The 27,540-nt window shown below is 36.4% G+C and overlaps 2 protein-coding genes across 3 annotated transcripts; both read right to left on the bottom strand.

The window, feature by feature from the left end:
• Positions 1-1,057: 1,057 nt before the first annotated feature.
• Positions 1,058-9,780, bottom strand: si:dkey-73n8.3 (uncharacterized protein LOC100150965 homolog). The gene is given in 9 exon segments (XM_051881784.1): positions 1,058-1,209; positions 1,707-2,961; positions 3,162-3,238; positions 3,240-3,349; positions 5,452-5,661; positions 5,788-5,892; positions 6,001-6,156; positions 6,367-6,482; positions 7,819-9,780. Coding segments are annotated over 8 exon segments (966 nt in total). The 5' UTR covers positions 7,908-9,780; the 3' UTR covers positions 1,058-1,209; positions 1,707-2,858.
• Positions 9,781-9,922: 142 nt separating this feature from the next.
• Positions 9,923-23,878, bottom strand: tnfrsf11a (tumor necrosis factor receptor superfamily, member 11a, NFKB activator). 2 transcript variants are annotated; one of them, XM_051881782.1, is made up of 10 exons: positions 23,271-23,750; positions 18,754-18,826; positions 18,259-18,384; positions 18,026-18,172; positions 16,418-16,502; positions 15,943-16,019; positions 15,356-15,460; positions 15,214-15,263; positions 14,434-15,142; positions 9,923-11,594 (listed from the first exon to the last, which is right to left on the bottom strand). In XM_051881782.1, exons 1-10 carry the CDS (start codon positions 23,343-23,345, stop codon positions 11,308-11,310), a joined length of 1,734 nt encoding a protein of 577 aa, XP_051737742.1. In that variant the 5' UTR covers positions 23,346-23,750; the 3' UTR covers positions 9,923-11,307. The 2 variants fall into 2 exon arrangements, with proteins under 2 accessions (XP_051737742.1, XP_051737743.1); XM_051881783.1 differs by having other exon boundaries at positions 11,311-11,589; positions 23,271-23,878.
• Positions 23,879-27,540: the final 3,662 nt, after the last annotated feature.

The raw sequence follows: 27,540 nt of genomic DNA, 5'->3' as shown, positions 1-27,540 counted from the left end.
TTCTATCTCCGTTAGGTGGGCCATTCCACCGAATGGGTGACATTTGCTTGTTAAAACTCTTCAAAATTAAACTTTATTTTTTATATTTTTTTCAACACTGAATCTAATATTACTGTTAGAATCTAATAATTCAACTTAATAATACAATTCAAGAAGATCTGTTCAGGTTGAGCGATCTAGCATAGAAAAGCTGGTACCAGGGTATCAAATGGAAGACACAGAGAGTGCAGTTCAACCAAGATACAAAGTTTATTCGGCCAGAGGGTCAATATATATTTGAAAATATAGGAAGTGAAAATGACAACTCAGCATTAATACAATAAGTAGGGATTGTACACCACTCTAAGAAAAGCAACAAGTTCTCTAAGTATGACGCAATGCCTAGACAAAGATACAGAGAAAAACAGGCACAGGATGTTCTTAGAATCTTACAACTACACATATTTAACTATTCAAAATGTCTATTGGTCAATCTCAGGCAACTTTATTTAATTTTTTACAAGGTTTCTAAGCAGAAGATGAATGCATGTTTTCTCAGTCCTGTTACCAAAACTTATATGCCATTTAAAAAGCATGTTTAAAAGCATGTCAGTTAATTCCTTTGTATTCAGCTCAAGAAAGTGATTATTTTAAATAAATGGTTGGTTATTTGCTCAAATAATTGATATTTGTGACTAAAAAAAAATCACTTTATATTAAGGCAAGGTGTATTTGAATAAAAAAACCCAAAACAATTTTTTCATTTAAAAGAAGACAGAAGCCTCAAGTATATCATTTTTTAAATAATTTAATTTATTTAACAGTTGTATAAATGATGGACCAAACAAAACTGATAAAAACAGTGGTTTAACTTTATTTGTTTAGAAAAATAACTAATTTAGTAACAGGAATTAACACTTTGTAGCAGGAATGAACACTGGGTAACAGGAATGAGTGTCCATATGTGTGTGAGAAAGAGAGTGTGTACATGGCTGTGTGTGCATGTGTGCGAGTGAGATTTCTGTGTTGAAGGGACGTACTGTGTGCTAGTAGTACATCACAGCGAAGGAGGTGGAAAGAGAAAGAAGGAGAGAGAGAGAGGGAGAGAGAGGGAAGGAAAGACAAAAAGGGGGAAAAAGAGAGGGTTGCGGGTGTGTTTCACTCCTTCGTTTGCAGCATGCCATGGGTGGGTGTTTCTGGCAACTGCATAGTATGGTTTCTCTCCATCTTCTACAAAAGATAAGAAAGACAAAGACAAAAAGATCAAGTCACGTCATGGTGGACTGGCTCCCTGTAAGTATGGCATTCTGTAAAACTAATCCTAAAAGTCTATAATTTAAGTCATTTCAACTCATGATACAGGTGAATAGTATTATATCAACTAATATTCACACTATTAAATCAACAAAACAGAGGATTCTACTCATTCCTGTTACTTTTACTCACTCCTGTTATTTTTCATATGAGTAACAGGACTGAAAGTAACAGGATTGAGTTTTTAAGCAAAAAATGATCAAATATATGACAAATTGCCACATGGAGTACATGCTAAATAGCATGAGGACACTAAGCAAATTCTAGTAACTTACCTAAAGATAATATTTTTTAAAATAAACAAATAACATCTAAGAAATAATTTAGGTAACAGGACAGTACGTTGAGATCGACCTTCTAGGTCATAGTTACTATTTCATCAAATATACAGAAGTTAAAATGAGAGGACTTACTTTTGGTCTTCTCGTGGCCTGCATAAGATCCAGATGATGCAACTTCCTTTTGAAACTGTGTCTTGTGGCATGCTCCAAGTTTTTTAGAAGGGGCAAAGTGTGAGGGTAACAGGACTGAGTGAAAACCTGGGGACATGACTAAAAATGTGTATTTTATATAATATATTATAGATTTCTCATGAAATTTCTTTTTGTTTAGCATAGATGGTATATAGAGTCACACAACAACGCAAAAATAATACGATTTCTGAAAGATTTTAATGATTATATTTCATGATAAAGTTTAGGTTTAGATAACGGGGACATGCAACAAATGCTATTTTTTAGTGCTCTGAGTAGTTTTTAATAATGTTTTAAATTATATATTTTAAATTTGCAGTTAGAGTAATGTTCAGGACATTTTGCTTAATATTAAAATGTATTTTAGAGTTCATTTTCATGCATAATTATACATACAATGTCCTGGGGACAGAAATGGCAGAAACAGAATGGCTCAGTTACTCTTTCCCAAGACATTTCTACCCCATTAACACAGTATTATTTAGCTTTCGTATTTATTTCTACTGTCTCTACCAGGCATATCGTCTAGTATTTGTCTTGTTATATGTTCTGCACCATGGGTGACCATATCATTTTCAAATGACAATAAACTTTCTTTAACCATTGCTAGCTGCTTATAACAAGAAAGTTGTAGCATGAAAAATGTAGCATGTTTCAATAATCACATACCTTGCTGAAAAATCCAGCATAAACCACCATATTGGTCCAGGCTGGTTTATGATGAATTGAGCTGGTATAGTGCTGGTGGACCAGCTCCTTGGACCAGCTCCTTGGCTGGTGGAGTGCTGTTCTCAAGCAAAACTGAGCTGGTGTAGCTGGTCCATCAGCACTCCTGAAACAGCAAACCAGAAACCAGCCTCCTATGCTGGTCCCAGCATGCAAAACATAAGCTTCTGGATTTTTCAGCAGGGTATTAAGATAAGAAATTTTTAAACTTTCAAATGTCCTCGTATCTCTGAATCAATAACACCCAAAATATCACTAACACATGAATACAGAGAGGACTCGGCTGGGCTGCTGTTGAAACTAGGTTATAATAACTCATAAAACGGCATTAGTGTGAAATAAGGCTGTGGTGGAAGTCATATCTTCTCATTTCCAACGAATCCCCAGCAGATGGCAGCTGACAGCCCACAGTCTGCTCGCAGTGTTGTCATCATTAGCAGCCCTGGAGCATGGGGCCATGGCACAGTTACTGTGAAGAGATCATAAGAGAAACTACTTTACTAAACAGTAGCATGAGGAAATTCAGAGCAGTTAATTAGTTTGCTGCCAAGTTTAGCATCATTAGTGCAAAATAAGAGGCATGTTGTGAACAATGGTGCTTATGGGAAAGATGATCATTGAGGTTATTATTTTATGAGTGCAACAGCTAGCATTCTAGTTTAGACAAACCTGTAGTAGGTTCCAGTGGGCAGGTCAGGAGTAACGGCACAGTACAGAGTGGTGTATGCGCCCTCTGCAGGGGTTTTTTATCAGGAAACCAAATGTCTTCACAAAGAACTGCAGGGACTTCTTCAGATGCCTGATGATCTCTGTCTTCACTAGGCCTGGATCCACGGCATAAACACTCACTCCCATCTCTGCCACAGAAACAGGATTGAACTTCACTCTACATGAGCTACAGTTAGAAGAATGAAAAGCTAACCTCGCTTTATTTTCACAACTCTTATTTCTTATGTAACGCTCTTAAGAACGCTCTGAATATTTGTGGGTAAAACATGGGACAGTCATGTTAGGATAGCATACTGATGAATTAGCAGCGCATTATATGGAAAGTTTTCCCGTCTACTTCTGACACATATAATCTCCTTAAAGGGATAGTTCAGCCAAAAATGAACATTCAGTCATCATTTAGTCACACTTGTGTGCTTTTCCATACTCTGAAAGTAAAAGGGGAATGATTATCTTGGACACTCATGTGGCATTTACACAGAACCCATCTTTGTGTTTAAAATGAGAGATGCAGAGCAGTGGAATGGGGGGAAAAAATCACAAGGTCTAGAGACACATTTATTTATTTTTTTAAGTAGAGCTTCTTTTAGCTTATATAACTCGTAATTGTAAATTTATGTCTCACAATTCTCCAATCCAGTTTTATTTATAAAGCACATAATAAAACCACAGTGTTGTACAATGTGTTCCATTAAAATAAAAGGAATTTCAGAAATTAATAAACATGATTTTAAAACATCAACACACCTCAACACTCATACCTGATCAAAAGCTAATGTAAAAAAATATATATTTTTAAATGTTTCTTAAATTCATTCAAAGATGATAATTGTCTCAAATACTCTGGTAGACTGTTCCATAGCCTTGGGGCAGCTATGTGTTTTGCTATGTGAATGTGTTTTGTCGTTTAAACACCTTTATAATGATCATGTTAGTTGATATAACGCGCAATGAGTTTGCACCGCAATTCAGAGGATCTGTCGGATTTACATTACGTAGGCTGAATTTATCCTTTTTTCCCCCCCAAAATACATAAACATAAGTGGAGTAAACTTTATTGTTTCATACACAGTGTATCTGATATGAATAAAACACTTTGTCAATTGAAAGATTATTGCAGCTTCTATATCAGTGTATGGAATTTGCATTTAACAAACTATAAATGTCTTTTTACATATATATATATATATATAGCCTAGTACTTCATTTAAATGTCTATTTATATGTCTGAAACCTCAAATAAACATTATGTGGTTGAAAACACTGAATAGTTCCTATATGAAAAGCACTGAGTGCCTCCGTCTCTGGCTCAACGCCAGCAGCGCGAAAGCAGGTTTGAATTTAGCAGTGACGCACTGAACATTCCAGTCACACCAGTGTGATCATACGCTTCAAAGAGTTAAAATCGATCGCGTTTTGGAGGTGAAGGGTGACGAACTGAAACTAAGGGGGCACAAATCAGATCTGAGGGGGCAATGCCCCCTTTGGCCCCCCGTGGCGCTGGGCCTGGTTAAAGGTGCAGTAGACATTCTGAAAAATGCTGTTGAAAGTGGATCGGACCGAGCATCACAACACACTTATAGCCAATCAGCAGTAGGGGGCGTGTCCACGCATGATGGAGGAGGAGAGAGAGTGAGCAAGAGGGAGATTTGAAGAAAGAGAGATGGCTGAGAGACATTACAAAGTAGAAAAAGTCAGAGGAATATCACTGGAAAAAAAGGGTTATGATCAGGCAAGAGCTTTAGGACCTATGTTAATATTAGAAAAGCTTTCCAGCACTGGAGAGACCTAAATGGGAAGGCCTGAAAACAGACAAGTTGCGTTGTTTCTGCTCTATATGTGAGTAACATTGGTTTTGGGTGTGTGCTGATGGCATTTTTTGTTATTCCTTGTTGTTTGTTCGTCATTTATGCAAAGCTTTATTTAGCTTCGTTTCTGCTAAAGAGACATCCACTCTTGCATTGCCTGTTTGTGCATTTAGGGGGCGGAGCAATAAAGGGAGGGGTGTGTTTGTTTGGGTTGATTTCAATATCAACAGTGTTCAACAATGATTCTCAGAAATCACTTACTGCACCTTTAAAACATTCTACAAACGTTCTGTGTGAACGTCCCCCTTAAATGTGTTTTCCTTTTTTTCCAGATTCCTAAAACATTATAAATAAATCCTAGATTCGATGTGGAATCAGATTTTTGGATCTCACTTTATGCAAAATCACATACTGGCTCTTACCTTCCACTCTCGAGGCGAGCTCTCGTGTGAAAAGTATGTTGGCCAGTTTGCTCTGTACGTAGGCCTTCACGGGATGATAGCTTTTCTCACTGTTCAGGTCCTCAAAGTGGATCTTTCCCATGGGGTGAACCAATGAGGAGACATTAATCACTCTAGAAGGAGCTGAATGCTTCAACAGATCCATTAAGAGGAACGTGAGAAAGAAATGTCCTGAAGAAGAAAAGGAGTCATACATCACATGTCAAGTGTGAACAATCTCTATAGTTTCTAAACAACAAATAAGGATTCTTTGATATGGTTTGAAAGAATGAGAATGTCTAGTGCACTTCATCAAACCTAAATGATTGACTCCAAACTGTGTCTCAAAGCCATCTGCTGTTGTGGAATATGGGCAGATTGCCACTCCAGCATTATTAATCAGCAAATGAAGAGACTTTTCAGCTGTAATAAAATTATTTTAAAGATAGGATAAGAATTAAATATGATGCATAGCATATTTACATTATATATATATTTATTTTTTAAAAATACTCTTTAACCATAACTCACTGTTGTAAATCAGTTCAGCAAAATCACAGATGGATTTTGTGTCTGCCAGGTCCAGTTTCCGAACCACGACGATGGCGTTCTCCACGTCTCTGCTGATGTCACTGGCTGCCTGCTCAGCCTTCTCCACGTTTCTGCAGGCCAGGATCACCCGTGCGCCTCGGGATTAATGACATGCTTTGTTCCATTATTTGAAAAACTAGTACATTCTTTTGAGCAATTTTAGGAAAACAAGATATTCTGGATATGCCTAAATATCAGATCAAATGGCTATGCAGTTAGATCTAATATATTTCATCTGTGCCTCTAATATGAAAGGAAGGCTCGATGTTTTTTTCCACAGTGTGTCGATTTGGCTATAGTACACACCTCGCTTTGCCAGGTCCTTTGCCGTTTCTTTCCCAATCCCGGAGTTTGCTCCAGTCACTATAGCAGTTTTTCCATCTAACCGAATATCAGATGACCAGCTTTTGGTGAAAAGCCCTCTGAAAAGAGTTTGTTTGGTTATTTGTTTTACTTCTTAAACATTTTTAATAGCATAATTTCTAGCGAATGGAATTAGACAGTGCTGAATCAATACTCTTGAAGACAGATGTCAGATATTACCACTATGAATATTACAAGGTAAATGTTAATACATGTTTATTTTAAAGTTATATGCATATTTGTAATAATTCCTTTAATACTGCTACTAATAATAATAAAAAATGTAAAACAAAAATAAATACATTTCTATTAATAATATAACAATAAATGGGAATATTTCAATAAATAACAAAAAGTTAATTATACTGATTATTTAAAATAAAATAAACACATTGTTATTATTATTATTATTGAATACTAAATACATTATAATAACATTATAAAAAATAATAAATACATTATTATATTACTATTATTCTTAATAAAATAATAATACATATTTCAATATCTATTAAATCAAGTTAAGCATACTGGTTATTTAAAATAAAATAAGTACATTTGTATTAATAATAATAAATGATATGATATATATGATATATATTTCAATATCTTTTAATCAGTTTAATTACACTGAATATTTAAAATAAAAATAAATTAATTTGTATTATTATTAATAATAATAAATGACTATATATATATTTTTTATTAATCAAGTTATTATACTGATTAATTATTATACTGATTAATTAAAATAAAATAAATACATTTGTATTAATAATAAAAATAATACAAAAAATATATATATTATTTTGTATTATTTTTATTATTAATACAAATGTATTTATTTTTATTTTAATATATATATATATATATATATATATATCGTAATAAAGTTAATTATACTGATTATTTAAAATAAAAATACATTTTTATTATATAATACAAAATTATAAATGATAGCCTGCTATATACAATCAAACCAAAAAATTATTCAGACATTTTTGATATATTTTTACTAGTGGGTGCAGGACACTATAGTTCATTTATGCAATTGAGGATAGCAAAATAAAATAAACTGTGACATATTATACCCAAAAATTCTTCATACAGTGGACTACCAGTAAAACTGATAAAAATCTGGAACCAAAAATTATTCAGACACTTTGACCTGAACGTGTTTTGCTTTAGTGTTATCTGACATAATTAAGATTCATTTTTTCTGACAGTTTAACTCTGAGATCATGGCATATTTTATTACCATTTTTTTTAAACTATAGTGAATAAACTGTATTTAATGAATGAAATGTTCAAGGTGTCTGAATACATTTTTGGTTGACTGTATTTCAATATCTCTCAATCAAGTTAATTATACTGATTAAATAAAAAGCACCTTACCTTAACACATTCATTTTCTCAAAAGCCTTATTACATGTGAACCAGCAAGAAGGATCTTTTTCAAAGCTTCTCATGATACTGAGTGTCATAATAAATGCTCAAGTGTCATTTGTACTTGAATAAGGAGGACAGAAAATCCCCTTTCCATTCCTGGGGTCAGAACAAATTGATCATGTTTTGCATGCAAAATAAATTAATTCGCTTTAGATTCTGCATAATATATCTGAAAGGCCATGCTGCTAAATAAAGCGGTGAGTGTGACCTATACTGGCTACACTCACTGAAGATATTCCAGGAAACTCTTGCACAAAATGATCCCCACCGGCAAAAACTGTTTCACTTGATTTTAAAGAACTTTCCTCCTTATAACACTAAATCAATAGCGGTATTTTTTGTCAAAGGCATTGCTGTTTTATTTCAAATAAACATCCTTAGGCAACCACAGCAGATTTGAGTGAACCTTAAAATGGCCAAAAACTACACACCAATGCCAGTGAGTGAGTGCTGTTCGATCTTTAATGGTGGGAAACTGGGTTCAATTTTTCATCTTGAAAAAATCAGGTAGTTTCCAGCCAAGCCAGAGGAGCACCTGTGTCCAAATCTGGGGTTCTCCCATCACCTGATAGCACATGATCTGTTTGGACATGACTGTAACATATGAGGATCACTGACACCCTAACAGTGACCAAGGGAATATGGAATGATCCATAGCTCTTTTTCAGTGGGCTTCCCCCAGATTCCCAATTCTCTGCAGATAATAGCCATCATATTCAATTAGCCAAAGTTAATTAATAAACTATATATATAAGAATCAAAGAATTAAATTTACATGTGATTTATTGACACATTTCATTTATTTATGTAAGGATTAGTTTATTTGTTTCAAGTGGTGTCAAACTGCTGGGGCATCCATGGAAATTTGAGACTTTTGTTTATTTACATTTTTTATAGTATAATAAAAAGAACATATGCATATGTTACTATTTTTTAAAATAAAAGTGTATGCATATGTTTCTAGAGTATTTCATTTTTTTTTTCCCTCACCACTGTTGTCTTTAAATGACCCATAGCACTTTTGAACAATATTTATGAAAAGTACAAATAACAAATTAATTACAAAAAATAGGTAACGAAATTGAAAAACACAAACAAATTTGAACCGAATTGAAAATTCATTTCTGTCACACAAAATATGTTGCGAATAATATTTCAATAAATTATTTTGAATTTACTACAGTTACTAATTTCGATAACATTTAAGTCTTTAAATTGTCATTTTCTTTACTATTTTTCTAGCCACCTTATTTTTCAAGGCGGAAGTAAGGTGTTTTCTACGAATGCGTGAAACTTCCGATTTATTAGCCGAGAAGTATATCAAAATACAATAAACTGTAAAACTGTTTGCGCGTGTTTACAATTAAGACAATAGGCCTACTTTAAAATAATATGGTATGAAATACCAGTTTGCAATATCAAGCAGCTTAACGAGCTGTTTTTGTACAGTTAAAATAACTGGAAGCGAATGACACCGGAAGACATTAAAATTACAAATGGCCGCTCCCGCTCTTACCTGAAAAAATAAGGTAGATAAATCTGCCTTTGTATGATAGGAAAGGCAAAGGGGTCCCACGTCAAATCCCTAATATTATTACAATAGCAGTCCACTAGATGGCAGGACAATTCAACATTCATTGTTAGTCACGAGTCACCAAAATGTGCCTGAAGGCTCCTTGAGAAGAACCACATTAAAACCAGTCATAACTTCCTGTTTGGCAGACAGAACTCAACAACAATTTTCAGTGTTTGTTTCTGTTGCCATCCCAGAGTTGTGATTATTCCAATCACAGCTAAACATCCAGCAGCCTTTGGTGGAATTCTCACCTCATGTGGCTAAACACTGTACTTGTGAGTATATGTTTGCATTGAGCTCGCGACAGCTGGTAGCGATTCACAGCTATTTATAAAGGCATTCTGTCAACATTGGTTTTTCTCGAATACTGAGGTTTTACCGCACATGTGGTTAGTGATGCACAAGCAATAAACACTGCTTATCACTAAACCAAATAGCGTTCTCATACCATCACACTCATTTAAGGGAAATAAATTGTTTCATACAAACAAGCTTTATTTACAGTAATGGGTGGAGAAAATCACTACTCATGTATCAGAACATTGATTTTTCAATCACTATATTAATGCTTGTGAATAATGTCCGTGATTACATGTTCTGCTCCAGTCAGACTGACTTGTCGGGTTTGCGGCACAAAAATGGCACGATAAATAACAAAAAAAAAAAAAAGATTAACATTTACAAATTGTTTTTTTAAAAATATAAACACCACAAATCAACCAATTTGTCATTTCCATGTTACTAACTTAATCTGAGATTTAACAACACCCTAAAACGGTTCTTGCCATGAGGTACGGTGCGATAGCTCAGTTTAAGGGCTTTTCACACTGTTTAACCCCGGGTTATCGTCGTTCTGAACACCGCTTTTAACCCCGGGTAAAGGAACGTTTCACACTTCTAATTTAGATGCGGGGTTAGCACCGCTTTTTACCCGCTCTTGCGGTGCCAAACGTGTACAGTGTGAAACGAAGCGGTGTTAGAATGTTACAACTAGATGCTTAGCAACCGACAACCAATCGCGTGCCTTATATTCACGCGTTTTGGGCAGTCATGGAAACACCGCGCAGTGTATATAAACAGTCGTTTCTGCGCGACAATTGGAGTGAATATACGAGACCGTCATTCTTACCTTTATAGTTGGAAAAGTTCATTCAGGAAAAAAAAACTTGATATTACAGTCAGCAAAGAGGACGCGCAGTGCTAGAGCCTTTATGTAAACAGGTCACGTGCTGCGTTTGTCCAGTCAGTAACACCGACACCACAAATATGCAAATAAGGACTTTAACCCGGGGTTTAGGAATGTGCAGTGTGAAATGGCAGCTTATGAATACCCAGGATTAAGTGTTAACCCTGAATATAGTATGAGCAGTGTGAAACGTGAATAAAGAAAAACCCAGGATTCCATTTACCCAGGGTTTAGAATGACCCAGGGTTAACTATTTCAAGTGTGAAAAGCCCTAGAGAAGGCCAAGAGAAAGGGACATCGAAAAACATCAAGCTTGTGTTTTGGTGGTACGTTTGTGCTTTCTCTGGCTGTGTTATCATCATCTTTGGCCTGAGTTTGGCTTCTTGTCGCACCAAGCCACTCTTTAAGTGGCTCTTCAGCATAGAGATTGTCTGAAATTGAGACATTCTGGAATCAATGTTCTTGACTTTTACTGTCATCAGATCATTAGCATCCGCAACAGAGAAATCCTCTCAAAGCTGACAAGTACTTAATTTTTTTATGATATAAATACGTAGGTCAACAAATGCATAGCATTTTTCACGAAATAGCACTCTAGTTGACAGAGAACATTAATCAATAATAATCATTAAAAAAGTATATTCCAGTCCAGTAGGAAATGTTTGCACTGTTTTTATTTCTGCCAGGACCAGTCATTAGTCATTTCCTGTACGGGCAGGTGTTTTTCCACGTGTCCGCTTCTGCTCTTGTCCTGCGGTGTTGTGCTTGTGTTAGATTTGGGCTCACTTTGAAAGCTGTCCTCATTAGATTCCTCTTGAACCGGGCAGCTGAAGGGTTCGTCTGTCCCCCCGTTGCTGCCCAGTGATGTCTGACTGACGTAGACCACGATGACCTCACCGCTGAAGTTCATCACCTGCCCGCTGGAGATAAACGTAGTGTTGTTGTTTCCTGTCACCTGACCTGACAAAAATAGGCAAAGCATCAGAACTGGGGTTAGCGGAAGCTGGCAGAAATAGTATGCAATATTTCCATGAACTAAATATTCATTCCTTTCCTGGAGACAAATCAACACCTGTGTTATAGTTGATATACTATTATAGTTTTTGTTAATATATTTAGGGTTATGTAACCATATTATTTATTCATACAAGGAAACTGCTTTGAAGTTGCGTGTGAAAACGCTACGCTACTACTTTAGACGTATAGTGGACTACATAAATAGTCTACATTAGAAACGAGGCTAATAATGCCATGTAAGCACTGACATGGCAAAAACCGCTGTTTTTGTGTCAATCCCTTTTGAGCAACAAAGCAGCTTCCTTCCACTTAAAAATTCAACATGGGCAGATTATAATGGTTCCTTTTTTTCCTCCGAATATACACACAGACTATCAATGACTCACATTTCACACATCTTTTAGTCATTTGCTGCTGGTCCATAATGGGCCCTACTCCCACTCTTTGCAGTGGCTGCGTGCCATATTTTCACAAACACGACTTACTGGAATGCACATGACCTGAATGTGCTTGGTGTAATTATTACTACAAGACGTGATGCTTTATATTATAGTGTTCAGGTTTCTGGGTATTGACAAATGACTGAATAATACTAATGAACTACATGTGTATACATTGTGTAATTCCTTTGCAGAGGTGTAATTAATAACAATAGTATGGAATATGAGTGAAACAGACACTGTCTGTGAAATAACATTATTGAAATGGAAAAATTAATTTTGCCAATGTTTATGATTATAAATCCATCTAAATAATAAATTATATAAAATGTGTTAAAAAAAAAAAATATGGGGGGGGGGGGATGTATGCTCACTAGGCTGCAACTTTTTAAATCAAAAATACAATAAAAACAGAAATATTGTAAAATATTATCACAATTTAAAATAGCTGTTTTCTATTTTAATATATTTTAAATTGTAATTTATTGCTGTGTTGGCAAAGCTGAATTTTCAGCATCATTACTCCAGTCTTTGGTGTCACATGATCCTTCAGAAATCATTCTAATATGCTGATTTGCTGCTCAAGAAACACTTATTATCAATGTAATAATAATTGTGGAAACTGTGATGCATTTTTATCAGGATTCAGTGATGAATAGAAAGTTAAAAAGAACAGCATTTTTTTGTAACATTTTATTGTCTTTACTGTCACTTTTGATCAATTTAACATGCCCTTGCATTCTATCCTCTTTCTCTCTCTCTTTCTATATATATATGAAGACTTAAGATGCAAAAGCCTCTAAGTGCCATCTGAAATTTTCTTCTAAAATGAGCATTTTTATCAAGCTTGTATGTTTAGGGTCAGTAATTTCACTCTAATGGCAATGAAAAGGACCTATTAATTGCCATTAGAATGAAATTACTGACCCTAAACATACAAGCTTGATAAAAATGCTCATTTTAGAAGAAAATTTCAGATGGCACTTAGAGGCTTTTGCATCTTAAGTCTTCATATATATATATATATATATATATGAGAGAGAGAGAGAGAGAGAGATGTAGATATATATAGATATATATAGATATGTAGATATAGTAATATATATAAAATATACATTTATATTTATAGCATGTTTTGTATATTTTTAAGATTTGTAATATATTTTTTTAATATTTATACAAATAATTATTTTTGAATATAATATTAATACTATATAAATAATAATATATAATATAATATTAATATTAGTAATATAATATTATTAATAATATTAATACTTGATTAATATATATATAGATAGATAGATTGGTTCATGAAGCGTTATGTTATGAAGTAACAAGAATACTTTTTGTGTGCCACAAAAACAAAATAACTTTATTCAACAATATCTAGTGATGGGCGATTTCAAAACACTGCTTCATGAAGCTTCAAAGCTTCACGAATCTTTTGTTTCGAATTAGTGGTTCGGAGCGTGTATCAAACTGCCAAAGTCACGTGTTTTCAGTAAACGAGGCTTCGTAACATCATAAGTGTTTCGAAATTTCAATGGTTCACCACTGGGGGGCGTGACTTTGGTAGTTTGGCCAAAGTTTGGCAGTTTGATACACACTCCTAACCACTGATTCGGAGCAGTGTTTTGAAATCGCCCATCACTAGATATTGTTGAATAAAGTCGTTATTTTGTTTTTTTTGGCGCACAAAAAGTATTCTCGTCGCTTCATAACATTAAGGTTGAACTACTGTAGTCACATGAACTGTTTTAAAGTACTGTCTTTAGTACCTTTCTGGGCATTGAAAGTGTTAATTGTCTTGCTGTCAATGCAGGCCTCACTGAGCCATCGTATTTTATGAAAAATATCTTAATTTGTGTTCCGAAGATGAACGAAGATCTTACGGGTGTGGAACGACATGAGGGTGAGTAATTATTTAACAGAATTTTTGGGTGAACTAACCCTTTAAAGGTTTTACGTATGGATCCAGTGATCTAGAAATGCAATATATGGTGAGTAAATCAGTGCAAAACATCAGCTGATATACCATACAGTTTGTTAGCTCGGCCATCTGTTTCATGAAACCAAAATGATTGCCACACTGCATTTTTGACCCACTATTACTGAGAGGTCATGACTTTGATCATTTCCAATCTTTCATCATATCATTCTGTTTTTATCCAATTGGAATAGTATCGCACGACAATGCTTGTAAATCTGTTAGAAACATGCTAAATGAATTTAACAGATTTCTGTGTACTGGACTATGAATCAACAGCTTCAAATACTTCAGATGCACAGACAACTTTTCATTTGTTTTGTCACTAATTTTTCATGTGTTAATGTCTTACCAGATGTGAGAGCGGCATCTGAGCACTGGTTCTGGTACTCCTCGTCAGGGTCGGACAGTTTGTGGTCATCACTGTGGATCAGTGAAAGGCCCTGGTCATTAGCGCTGACAGACGGCAAAGGAGGAACGGTGGTGGAGTCTATGCTGCAGCAACAAGGTTCGTTCTGTCTGTACAGCCCCTCGACCACACCTCGATCCCCGTAGACCCCTCTCATCTCTGACATGGCTTCCTTGCCAGCAGGGCTGCTGTAGTCCAGATAGAGTTCCTGCGAGCGCTGCAGATCCACATAATCACAGGCGGGCAGGCCGTCCAACGAGCAGCTCTCACACAGCAGAGGCTCTTTCAGGCCGATAACCTGCACGTTTTTTGTGGCATCCCCTGTCCTGCAGGAGCAGCATGATGCCAGGCCTGTGGCAACCAGCTGACTGCAGTCCTCGTTCTCTCCAACCTCTATGGGCTCCTTCATGGAAAGCACACAGCTGCAGGAGCTGCCTGACAGGGGGGACGACGGCCCACATCCGGAGTCCACGCTGGAGCTGCCTGACGAGGTTTCGGCTTGGTCCTGGTCCTGTTCTTGGTCTGTGCAAGTCGACATTTCTGGGATGGTTAATTTGGTGCTGGGACACAGGGACTCCGGAGGGGTTCTTTCTTGGCAAATTAAAGGGTGGGTTTGTAGACCGTTTCTACAGTGGTATGAAGTCACATTTTCCTACAAAAAAGTAGGACTGGTAAGTCTCCATCGCTAGGTTTTGAAACAAGTTTGCAGATATTATTACTTACCTCTTGATTCCTACTTCCTTTCAGGTTTTGGACGCAGGTGCGTAGATTTACTGTGGTGTCAGAGAATAAGCTTTAATTAACAACGTAGACAAGGATCTACCACAAATTGTAGCAAATGAACATGACCCTGAGCAAAATTTACCTGAGAGGAAGTTCAGCTTATCCTTGCAGCAAAACAAGAAGAGAACGACCAGAGATACCACGATGATGACTGAGAGGATGGCCACCAGTACCCAGGGTGTCATACCTGAGGACATTTAGGAGGTTTATTCAAGGTTCTTAGTTATTCAGATCATCATAGAGGGCTTAGTAAAGTTTGTCTCTGTTGCTCAATCACATTTATTGTTCTTGGATGAGAGACGAAATTGCTTGAGCAACAAAGAAACACATCCAGACTAGTCCTACCAGACATTACAGACAAAGCCATTTTACAAAGACTTTTTCAGTCATTTTATATAACCAGATTTTAATAAATATATATAAAGTTTGGAGTCAGTAAGAATCCTTAAAAAAATGAATCAGTACTTTTAAGGATTTGGTGCATTGATTTCCAAAGGATGTGACATTTCACAATATTACAGTTTTTACTGTATTTTTGATCAAATACTTGCATCTCTGGTGAGTATAAGAGGCTTCTTTCAAAATTATAAAATAATCTTACCAACCCCAAACTTTTGAATGGTAGAGTATGATCAATAACTGTGAGGCCAAACATTTTATATGACCTACCAGGAGAATGGAGCCCACACACTACATCTGTCTGAGTGCTTCCTGGCTGTTTTTCAGTCTTGCCGATAGCTTTACAACTGGAAGAGAATTAGACATATCAATATAAAAGAGTCAAATAGCATGGCCACTTCTGGTTTGATCAGTCCAAATTTTCTTTTCTAAGAGTAACCACAAATGAAAGAAAGAAAAGGGGCTCTTTCTAGGGGAAGTGGTGGAGAAATTAATCATAATACCACAGTGCGGTAAGACTGCGGGGGCTTTAAAAAATGACAGAGCATGCCTGAGACCTTCCCCAGACAAACAATGCCTGTGAGAATGAGAGCTGTGACTTTGCAAATGAGTTCTGTTAAAGCATAGATCTGCATGTTTGACTCAGAGGACTGGCATCTTTGTGGCATACACTCCCAACTGTTGTTAAACCTATTGAGCTGTTATTGTATCGACTTTTTAAGCTTAGATAGAGAGGCATACTCACTCTGTCCATTTCTTGCAGGATTCTGTTGACATCGAATCTGAGAAAAACCCATGTTGACAAGTCACACAGGAAGCTCTGCCAGTCTCTAAAATGAAGAGAGTGATAAAGGATTATAGACAGACAGACTAGTAGCAGGTAGTAACTTTACTTTTACCTTTACTTTATACCTTTTTATTTTTCCTACTCATTTTCTTGTCATTTGTATTTCTGTATTTAGCATCTTATTTACTTCCTGTTGTATAATTTCTATTGCATTGTCCTGTTCAATTTTGTTCTGTAAGCAGTGAATATGCTTTGGAAATATTGTAAATGCCAATCAAGCTTGGACAGACAGACAGACTGAATGATAGTATGACAGATGTAATGATACTATGATAGTACGATAGTAGACAGAGACAGACATAGATAGATAGATAGATAGATAGATAACAGACAGACAGAATGGTAGTATGACAGTAGACATGACAGACAGACATAATGATAATATATGATAGTAGACAGGCAGAATGATGGTAAGATAGTAGATAAGACAGATAGATAGATAGATAGATAGATCAAGAGAAATAGACAAACATACATAATGATAGTACAATTGTAGATAGATAGATAGATAGATAGATAGACAAACATACATAATGATAGTACAACTGTAGATAGATAGATAGATAGATAGATAGATAGACAAACAGTACATAATGATAGTACAATAGTAGACCAACATACAGACAGACAGATAGATAGATAGATAGGCAGACAGACAGGCAGACAAAGATACATAATGATAGTACAATGACAGACAGACATAATGATAATATATGATAGTAGACAGGCAGAATGATAGTAAGATAGTAGACAGACAGACAGACAGACATAGATAGATAGATAGATAGATAGATAGATAGATATAGATCGAGAGATAGATAGATAGAGAAACATACATAATGATAGTACAATAGTAGACAGACAGATAGATAGATAGATAGATAGATAGATAGTATGATAGTAATGATAGTACAATAGTAGACAGATAGATAGATAGATAGATAGATAGTAGTATGATAGTAATGACAGTACAATAGTAGACACAGATAGATAGATAACAGACAGACAGAATGATTGATAGATACATAGATACATAGATAGATAGATAGAGTGAGCCTATAATCTACAGAAAGTCTTGTGATGCCTTTTAATTGTAACTACAGTGTAAATGTCAAGACACTAATGATGAAATGTAAACTACACTGCGTCCACATTCATTTCTGTGAACTGTATTATAATGTTTCTTTCCATTTGGCACTAAACCTTGTGCTCAAAACCACAGAGCTGGAACAGCCACTGATTTACTGCACTCTCAATTACGGGTACACTTCATCTATCTATAAGGCGTATGATTAATGTCTCCCACTTTAAACTTCTGAATAAACTTACTAAAGGGATAGTTCACCCTAAAATAAAAATTCTGTCATCATTTGCACACCTTCATGTTTTTTTATGTCGTGAACTATCCCTTTTTCAAGATTCACCAGAATAAGAATCTTTCTCATTTGCCCATAAACATGTTCCTGGTCAAATCTAGAACTCTGTATAGTCACCACAAGCTCTTACCACCCATCACGACTCCTTTTCCTGCAGGACATTTTTCAATGGCCTCACAGTACTCGCAGTTGATCCGAGAGCAGTGGAACCCCTGCTTGCACAGACACGGTTCAGCCGCGGTGGGGTTGTGTGGACGGGTGCGGTTAAATCCTTTACCTGCAGAGGATGATTGGTGGCAGGTGTTAAGAAATAATGTAAAATCAAACAATATTCTTTCTTTACACGCATTACGTGACACTGACCCTCATCGCAGAACTTCTGAGGAATACACTTAGTGTCGCTGTTCCAGTCCGGCTGGTACTCATCACGGCCACAATCAAGGCACGTTGTTCTCGAGCTGCCGTCGCAATGGTCAAAAACGTATTTTCCTGCATTCAAAGGAAAACCTTGCTGATGTAAAATGGGTTTGCTGTTTTGGTCATTGAAAAGGTGAATACATATTGTGAATACATAATACAACACTGAATACATATTGTAAAAAAGATGATATTCTGAATTGTATAGTAGAAGGAAGTTATTGTAGGTTATGGTTCATATGGGTGTGTATAGGCCTCTTCCTCTTTCTCTCATCCTTCTGCTTTTCAAATGGGAAAAACCAGCCGATTTAGACCTGATCTTATTTTTCCCAGACATCAGCTTCACTCACAGTTGTTGTCACCATAAAATGAATGAATGAATGGATTGTTTTTATAGTGTGTTCTCCGTAGTATAATTAACTAGTCTGTATTATTGCTCACCTGGTTCACATTTTCTGCAGCATCTCCCATTGTGGTCGTACTCATTCTGTTGGCAGATTATGGCCAGTCCTGCCTGAAATGAAACAATAGTTAAACAAACATGATGGCTTTTGTATGATAAAATGCTTGTGATGTTCCTCATTTCTAAATCACTTTGAATGACTGAATGAACAACAACAGCAACAAAGATCACTACTAATATCGTAGTCGTTTTTATGTTTACCATGGGAGAGAGGTAATCAAAATACGAGTAAATTGCGTTAAAAGATCAGATCTGGTGTCATCGCAACAAATTAAAGAGCAATAATCTAAATCTTTCAGTTTTATATTAAATTTACACTACATGTCAGAAGTTTGGGGTCAGTAAGATTTTTTTTTTTTTTTTTTTAGAAATACTTCAGCAGAAGAAAGCCTTCTTTCAAAAACACGAAAAAAATCTTACCGACCCCAAATGTAAAGGGTTCGTTCACCCAAAAATGAAAATTTCTGTCATTAATTACTCACCCTCATGTCATTCCACACCTGTGAGACCTTCGTTCATCTTCAGAACACAAATTAAGATATTTCTGATGAAATCCGAGAGATACCTTGACTCCTCCATAGACTGCAACGTTATTACCACTTTCAAGGTCCAGAAAGGTACTAAAGACATTGTTAAAATAGTCCATGTGACTACAGTGGTTCAACCTTAATTTTATAAAGTGACGAGAATACTTTTTGTGCGCAAAAACAAAAAAATAACGACTTTATTCAACAATATCTTCTGTTACATTCTCCTACTGTTTACGTTCAGCGCTTCCAGGTTCTACGTCAGAACGCCGACTTGGTCACACTGACTATTTTAACGATGTCTTTAGAACCTTTCTGGACCTTGAAAGTGGTAATTAAATTGCTGTCTATGGAGGAGACAGATACCTTTCGGATTTCATCAAAAATATCTTAATTTGTGTTCCGAAGATGAACGAAGGTCTTACAGGTATGGAACTACATGAGGGTGAGTAATTAATCACAGAAATTTCATTTTGGGGTGAACTAACCCTTCAAAATCTAACTTTTAAGAATGGTAGTGTATATTCTTTGCTGATATTTTCTTACCATTCTAATATAAAACAAACTGCAATCTTCAATTTTCGGTATATGACTTATAACCATTGGGTCCCAAGGTCATTTTTAGTCTACGTAAAGTAATTTCCCCTCAAGTTTGACAAGTTTCATTTTATTTTGAACAGTCCATTTATTATTTTACAATTGTGAAATGGACTTTCTTGAAACAATTATGCTATTTTTCTTAAAATACATGCCAGTTGGTTATTTCATAATTGATGCAATGGCATTCAGGCATTTTTAAGTGTGGCATAAGCATTCAAATACTTTTTTGGGGTCATTGGATCTCTAGTCCGCTGGGTGATTTATACAGCAACTCAAAAACTACACAAAGTTTGGCCTGATGAAACATTGGCTCTCGGAATGAGAATCTTTAAGGGATAATGATCATTTGAGTGGTAAAAGCATCAGGGAATGAAAGAGAGTGGGGGAGTGTGTGTGTGTGTGTGTGTGTGTGTGTGTGGGGTGGAGGGGGAGGGGGGTATTGCCCAACTCGGAGGAAGAAAAAAACAAGAAGAAAAGCAAAAAAAAAAGCAAAAAAAAAAAAAAACACCCACATCCCTCCAGATACCACAAAGGCATTCCACGGTTTAACAGCAGGGCAGAATTAAATGCAATCCTTTAATTCAGTGCAAATCTGAGAAAATCCGGCCGTCACTCATATAAAAGACAATAAAAAAGAAAATAGTGCCAAGCTCAGCATACTGGGCTCTCGGTAGAGGTGGAAAGGACCTGGCTGAAGTACTAAGTGCTTTCTTAAATAGGTAGAAATAATGCTCAGATTCAACTTTTTTTGCACAGCACCGTAAAAAATAAAATGCCTTCAAATCAGCACCACTGGCAAAGCCTTAGTTTTCTGTATTCTAGCCAACATGTACAAAATATATTTTGAAATGCAAGAAATGGAAGAGAAATAATGTTTGTTGGGGACTATAAAAGACGATTTATGAATTATGAATGCTCTCTTTATCTCTCTAAAACAAGGACTCAAAAAAAAAAAAAAAAACCCACAGAAGCAGACATTTTCCTAAAAAACAAAAAACACAGAAGCAAACATTTTCCTACGTGACCAGGATCAATGGATTTATCCATCAGTGGGAAAAATCCATGGGTATCATGGAAATTCATGGGGAAATAATCCTTATCAGATTTGTTGACGACAACAAGCTTTGTCACAACAAGTAACTAGTACAGTTCACTATAACAAAATCAGGAAGAAAAACCCAAATTTATTCAAATGATGAAACAGGTTGTGTCCTTTTGCATGCAACTCAATAATAAATAATGATATTTACTTCTGCTACAGAGTGTAATGAAAATCATGAAATGAAAATCACCTTTCAGTTTGAAACATGCACAATAAATGTAATACTTGAAAATAATCTCCTCTTTGTTTCTGTGAAGATGCTGAACATAGCTAAAGATGTGATTCTGAGGGTTTTTCTACCACTGCTGAAGAACCTAAAGGCCTTTTGATGGACGCATGTGAAAAAACACAGGAAACCAAAGGAATGTTTAGAGTTCATTTCTGATCCTCTACATTTGAATGTAAGGCTATACTCAGGCAACACAACATATTTTCATTGACTAAATATATAATATCATGGTCAGTGACGCCCTGAAAAATTACATGTTAGAAAATATGCACCGGAGACGGAGAAAACTTTTCTCACAGGATCTCACCATGCTGAGCTACATATGGCACTACAGTTCTCAAGATTCAGTTCATTGCTTTGCATTAATTCTGTTAATGCAAAGAAAAATATAACCATGAGGTAACAATCATAAAGCTATGATGTGTTACTGTATACTAAAACTGTATATTAATAAAATAAAATAAATTTATTTGAACAGAATTAAGTTAGTTTAACAAAATACTTGTCAAGTCCATCATCTGAAGAAAATACTTCTCTGTATGGAAGGTTGAAAGAGGTAAGCACCTTTCCCAGAATTAAGTTTCCAGATACTGACATTTTCTTTCATAACTCTAAAACTTGGCAATCACAAGTTCAGGCCTGCGCGTGATGCAACAGAAACCATGTTAAAACTTTTGACCTGACAGGACATTAGATAACTCAGAAAGACAACGGTTAATGAATGAATGAATGAATGAAAATGGGCTTTGACAAAAAAAATAAAAATAAAAAATTGTTCATTTCACAAACCAGAATACAGATATAAAATTCCAATATTTTCTTATTGTTTACATGGGAAAAACATTTCATTCCATCCTGTAGCCTAATTAAATCAAAAGGTTATTTGTAAATGCATTTTTTCAGCTGGAGTTTTACACCTGGGAATGTAATGATAATTTACATTTGATAAGCATCAAATTTACATTTGGTGGAAAATCCAATGATTCCTTAATAACAAAAACCCACACACTTCACACTTATGGTTAAGAAGACCATCCAAAACCATGAAAAAAGCAGAATCCCAGAAATATCCACATGGGTGTTCCCCTCAAAATGTGCAACAATTCAGGGAGAAGTGCAGAAAAGCTATTTATTATCTGAGAGAAATCTGCTCTTGTCAGGGAAGTGTGGATGTGTCTCAAAACCTAGTGAGCAGATATCACTTTTTGGGCATGGTGAGCGCCACGCAGTCCTAAAAATGTCTTGACTACGTATATTCACTTTTGAGTTAGTGATGGGATATCCAAATCATTTCAGCGAAACGGTTCTTTCGAACAGTTCATTTCAATGAAGCGGTTAAAAACAAAACGATTCTTAAACTCTCGTATCATCGCTTAATCGCATCATCATTTGGACTTCACTGTAATTAATGTCTCCCAGTTTAGTTTGTTGCAGCCACAATTAATCTTATATTTAAATAATTTACATTTACATTAAACAATGTTAATATTAATATACATCACTTGACTGAGAAAAATGCTATTTATTAAAACCAACTCGTTTCGTGTGCATGTTGATAAAACTGTCTGTCAATAAAGTCACAAATATGCATTGTGTTTTATTTGTAACATTTGCGCCATTCGGCTACTTACTTCAGTCAAATCTTCACACCAAGTGCTCTAACATTACAAAATATTGGCTCATTACGAACATAGACATTTCCGAAAAGCAGAAACTGTTCTCGGTTCAATGAGCAGCTCAGTTGTTGACACGAGAACCGTTTGGCCCGATTCAGTCAGATCGAACGAAGCGATCAGACCGGTTTTTAAGATTCACTGCAAAGGTCCGACTCAAAAGAACGAGTCGTTCACGAATCTAAATGTACACAAAACATTTTCGCGACAAAGTGCTGAAATGAATAGAGTTAATAAGGCAATTTGGCATTTTGGTGAAGAGGACCGGTATTCTACACTAAGAATTTTCTAGTAAACAGAGTGCAAAATAATAATTTCCCGGTAATAATAAATTCAAAAATAAAGTTCATTCGCAAAAACATACCTGCGTGCATAGAGCAAGAACGAAGTGTGTGATCCATCCTTGAAATATCCAACTAGCTGAAAAAATCACTCTCATTATTCTAAACTTTAAAACAGGACTCTGTAATCTCAGCTTCACTATTGTTGTATTGTCCAGTGAGGATCAGCAGCAGACGTCTGCGCGCTCTGGGATGAAGAGATGAAGCTCCAGACTGCTGTAGTTCATTCCCAGAGAGCATGTCCCATGATGTTCACTCACCCACGCCTCGACTGCTGCTCTCCCTTGTTTCCACTGCACTACAGTCATGTGGAAGCTGCTTAGTTTCTTACACGCTCCTCCCAGTTCTCGTAATCAAAGTAGTTAACGGTGTGACGTTCATAGACAATCACTGTCATTATCGTTCAAATCTGTAGCACTCAGGTGCGAAGAGCAGTAAAGTTTGGTTAGAGAAATTATTTTGAAGTCGTAAGGGACCGCGAAAACCGCATTAATCCAAAGTTTGAAGATATATTTGCTAGTGTTCATGCAACAGAGCTCAATGCTGGACCAGACAACAGACTTGACTTCACATTCCTATTTCGGTGTGGTGAATAAACCTAAAAAAAAATTCTTCCAATCATTGCATTCGGTCTGAGTGCATGATAAGATGTCCTACCTGCCTGCCAACATGTATTTCCATACCTCCGAGCACCCTGCTTGCGCAGACATCATGTCTATGCAGACTAGACAGACAGCCAGCAAGCGCCAAAAACAAGCAGCAGCCACCTACAGCCCCCTCTCTTTTTTTCTGTACTCTTTCAGAAGTTGCATAACACCGCATAACTGTGGAAAAAACACGGAAAGGCCAGAAAATTCCGTCAATAGAAGGAAAAGAGTTAATATCTACTGCTTTTTCCATTCATTTAAGTAAATAAACCTTATAGGGGTCCTATAATGCCCCTTTTACAAGATGTAATCTAAGTCTCTGGTGTCCCCAGAATGTGTCTGTGAAGTTTCAGCTCAAAAATACCCCACAGATCATGTATTATAGCTTGTCAAATTTGCCCCTATTTGGGTTGTGAGCAAAAACATGTCATTTTTTTGTGTGTCCCTTTAAATGCAAATGAGCTGCTGCTCCAGGTCGCTTTCCAGAAGAGGGCGGAGCTTTAACAGCTTGCGCTTCGGTTGCTCAACAACAACAAAGCTGGAGAATCTCACACGCAGCCAAAATGGTGTTCAGCCTTAATTGTTCAAACTGGAGTCGGACACTGATGGAGAGACTCAGAAGATGTTACAACTTTTAGAATGCATCTGGACGCTTCTGAACGGTTAGTGGATACATTTATGTAGGCTAGTTGCTGTGGAGTTGATTTAGCTCATCGACTAGCATGTGCCGTCATGTTAATCTTTTGTGCAAATCCAGCGTTGAATTGACCCTCGTTTGTGAAGCAGTCTGGTGTAAAATGACGGTATGGTAAAAAACACTCTACTACAACAACTCTTCCTCTTCTCTACAGCAGCCCAACATGGCCTCGCCCCCTTTGTTGCGTGTTCCTGGGGGCAGGATTTATGTAAATTTTAGGGTTAGTGATGTCACTAACCCAGGAAGAAGCTTGTTGTAGACCCTACCAGCTGTTTGTTGTAGTCCTTAAAAAGCGATTTCTTTAAAGTCCCCTTGAAATCAAAATGTAAGTTTTTTAGCTTTTAGTATGAATATGTTAGCCTTAATGTTATGAATAAGCTGGTGTGTTCTAGGGGTGTAAGAAAATATCAATACACATGAATATCGCAATATTATGTTTGGCGATACTGTATCGATTCTCAAAAACACTGTATCGATATTTATATATTTATTTATTTACATCCAATATTCGTGGCTTTGTGTTCGGTTTAAACCACAGACTGTATAAAACCTAACCGCTAGATGGCAGTGGTGTCTCAGAGCGTAAACTGACGCTGAGCCGGAGAAGCCCAAAGTGAAGGTGCGTGCATCGCTAATGTTAGCATTAGCAAACTCAGCTCACAAGACGATAGAATTATTCCGCTCCCACGGTATAAAGAGCTGAAGTGTGGACTGATTTTGTTTGCAAAATAGGCCATGTTAAAATCTGAATACTTGGGAAACGCATTGAATCTGAGAGCTCACTTAACATCCCGACGTCATCCGCGCTGCTGAGAAGCGTTTCGATAGAATATGTGATATGTACTGCACGTTTTCCTCTCAGTAACAAAATAAACACACAACAAAATTGACAGCGGTGGCAGCAGAAAGAAAGCATCTGATCATAGCGATGTGGAATATGGTTGCACCAGCTCTGCAGTTCAGTACTTTAAATAGCACTTTATACAATAGATTGCTTTAAAGCAAACAGCTTTACAGTATTAAATATAAAACAGTCATTCGGTCATGGAATGGACTATGCACTTTCTGTTGTTAAATAGTTTAGAAATTAAAAATTGCTATACTGTGAACCTTTAAAACATATACACATAAAGAATCCCGCAGTCACTTTACCATTTTCCCTTTACTTAGATTGCACAAAATAGTGATTAGTGATATAAATGCAAATGATACTGTATTGATTAAATAAAATAAAGTTGCTTGTCAGGTTTTATGCATTTGGTTGTGTTCTTTATGACCATTTTTTCTAAAATTAGATATTTCTAAAAAAAAAAAAAGAAATATTGCAATATATCGCCTTTCTTACAATATCGCAATATATCACAATATATCGTATCGTAACCCCTGTATCGTGATACGTATTGTATCGCCAGATTCTTGGCAATACACAGCCCTAGTGTGTTCCAAAACAATGACAAAATTTGCATTTAGGAGATATAAGCATTCAAAACTTACAGTCTCTCACTTCTGCTAAAATGGATCACAGATTTTCATGACATCACATCGCACTTCAGCTTCTCATCAAATCTTCTGTCCAATCAAATGCTCTCTAGAATCTGAAGTCCCGCCCCCTCCTACACTATCAACAGTTATTGAAGCTGCGGCTGAAATCGGCCATTTGTTCACACATTTACTAGTTTCTTCATAGTGAATGGCACATAGTGCACTATATAGAGAATAGGGAACGATTCAGACAGTGTAAATATGCTTTCCATAGACGCGAATGAAGTCCGTTAGGACTGTTAGCGTTAGTATAACGTGAACCGCCGCAGTCTGCTCTGGTCCAGGGACACGAGAGCACAGAGCACAGAGTCGTCTCAGACCACGAAAGGTATCGGACCCATTTGAATTCTGCACAGAATGTTGTATTTTAAAGTGATAAAGAGGAGATTAGGAGGATAAATGGTTAGATATTAAAAGGAAACAGAGGTTTTACTGAGTTTAACGGTTCTGGCCGAGCTGTGATATAAACAAAACGCTATTGGCTATTTTAAAAAAGGGGCGGGGCTGTTCGATATATCGCCCTGTCTTCCTGTTTCAGTTGAAATTACGTCAACACATTGAATAATGCTGCGCGTTCCAAGACACTTCAGTGGGCCTTTAAAAGAAAATATCTCCCTTTGCACTGAACTTTGAGCGTCGTAACTTTGCAGATGTTATTTATGCTCAAACAGCAACATTACACACTAACTGAAGTTAAAAAAGTGAAATCATAATCAACCACCCCTTTAACTTCCTCTGCAAAATGCACATTAACCTCAAGCTCATACTTGCAAGTATTCAAGAGTTACCTAAATCCTGTTTCTGACAGCCTTGTAGCATGTCACTGATAAGGAAACTTTTTGTGCACTTTTTCCTCCAGGTTTTGTGGTCCTGACATTCTCAGAGCAATAACATATTAGTTAAATGATGAATGTTTCTCACGGTCTTAATCAGATTTAAGTAGTGTGTGGCCTCTCTGAGCAGAAGGTCACTTTATTTAATGTGAAACTGAGTTGTTTGCCTGTAATTCTTATCTTTCTTAACTGTCAACTCATAATTGCTCACTTGGCATCTGTCTTAGTGGGTAAATGGGGCAGATAGCAATGCTTTCAGGACATAGGTGGGGGTGTTTGAAACATTGCCAGAAGTTTCACTAATTCACTATCCTCTCGCTTTCAAGCACAAAGCTGCGTGTCTGTTCCTTTAAGCCAAAGCTACCTGCTTTGAATAACAGTCATCAGTAAAGCTCAAGGGCATGTTTTGGCATCCATGCGCTCTCCTCCATGCAGCTACTGCACCACCCCGCATGCAAATCAGGTGTACATGGTGTCCTCAATTCCTGGAGACTTTTCAAAGCTGCTATGTCAGGCAGTTGTAGAGATATCATAATAGACCGATTGTTCTAGATTGAAAACAAAAACAACACTC

The sequence above is a fragment of the Ctenopharyngodon idella genome, chromosome 23, assembly GCF_019924925.1.
Source record: "Ctenopharyngodon idella isolate HZGC_01 chromosome 23, HZGC01, whole genome shotgun sequence".
NCBI classification, from domain to species: Eukaryota; Metazoa; Chordata; class Actinopteri; order Cypriniformes; family Xenocyprididae; genus Ctenopharyngodon; species Ctenopharyngodon idella.
Note: the sequence above shows the minus strand (reverse complement) of the source record. Positions and strands in the feature narration are given on the sequence as shown.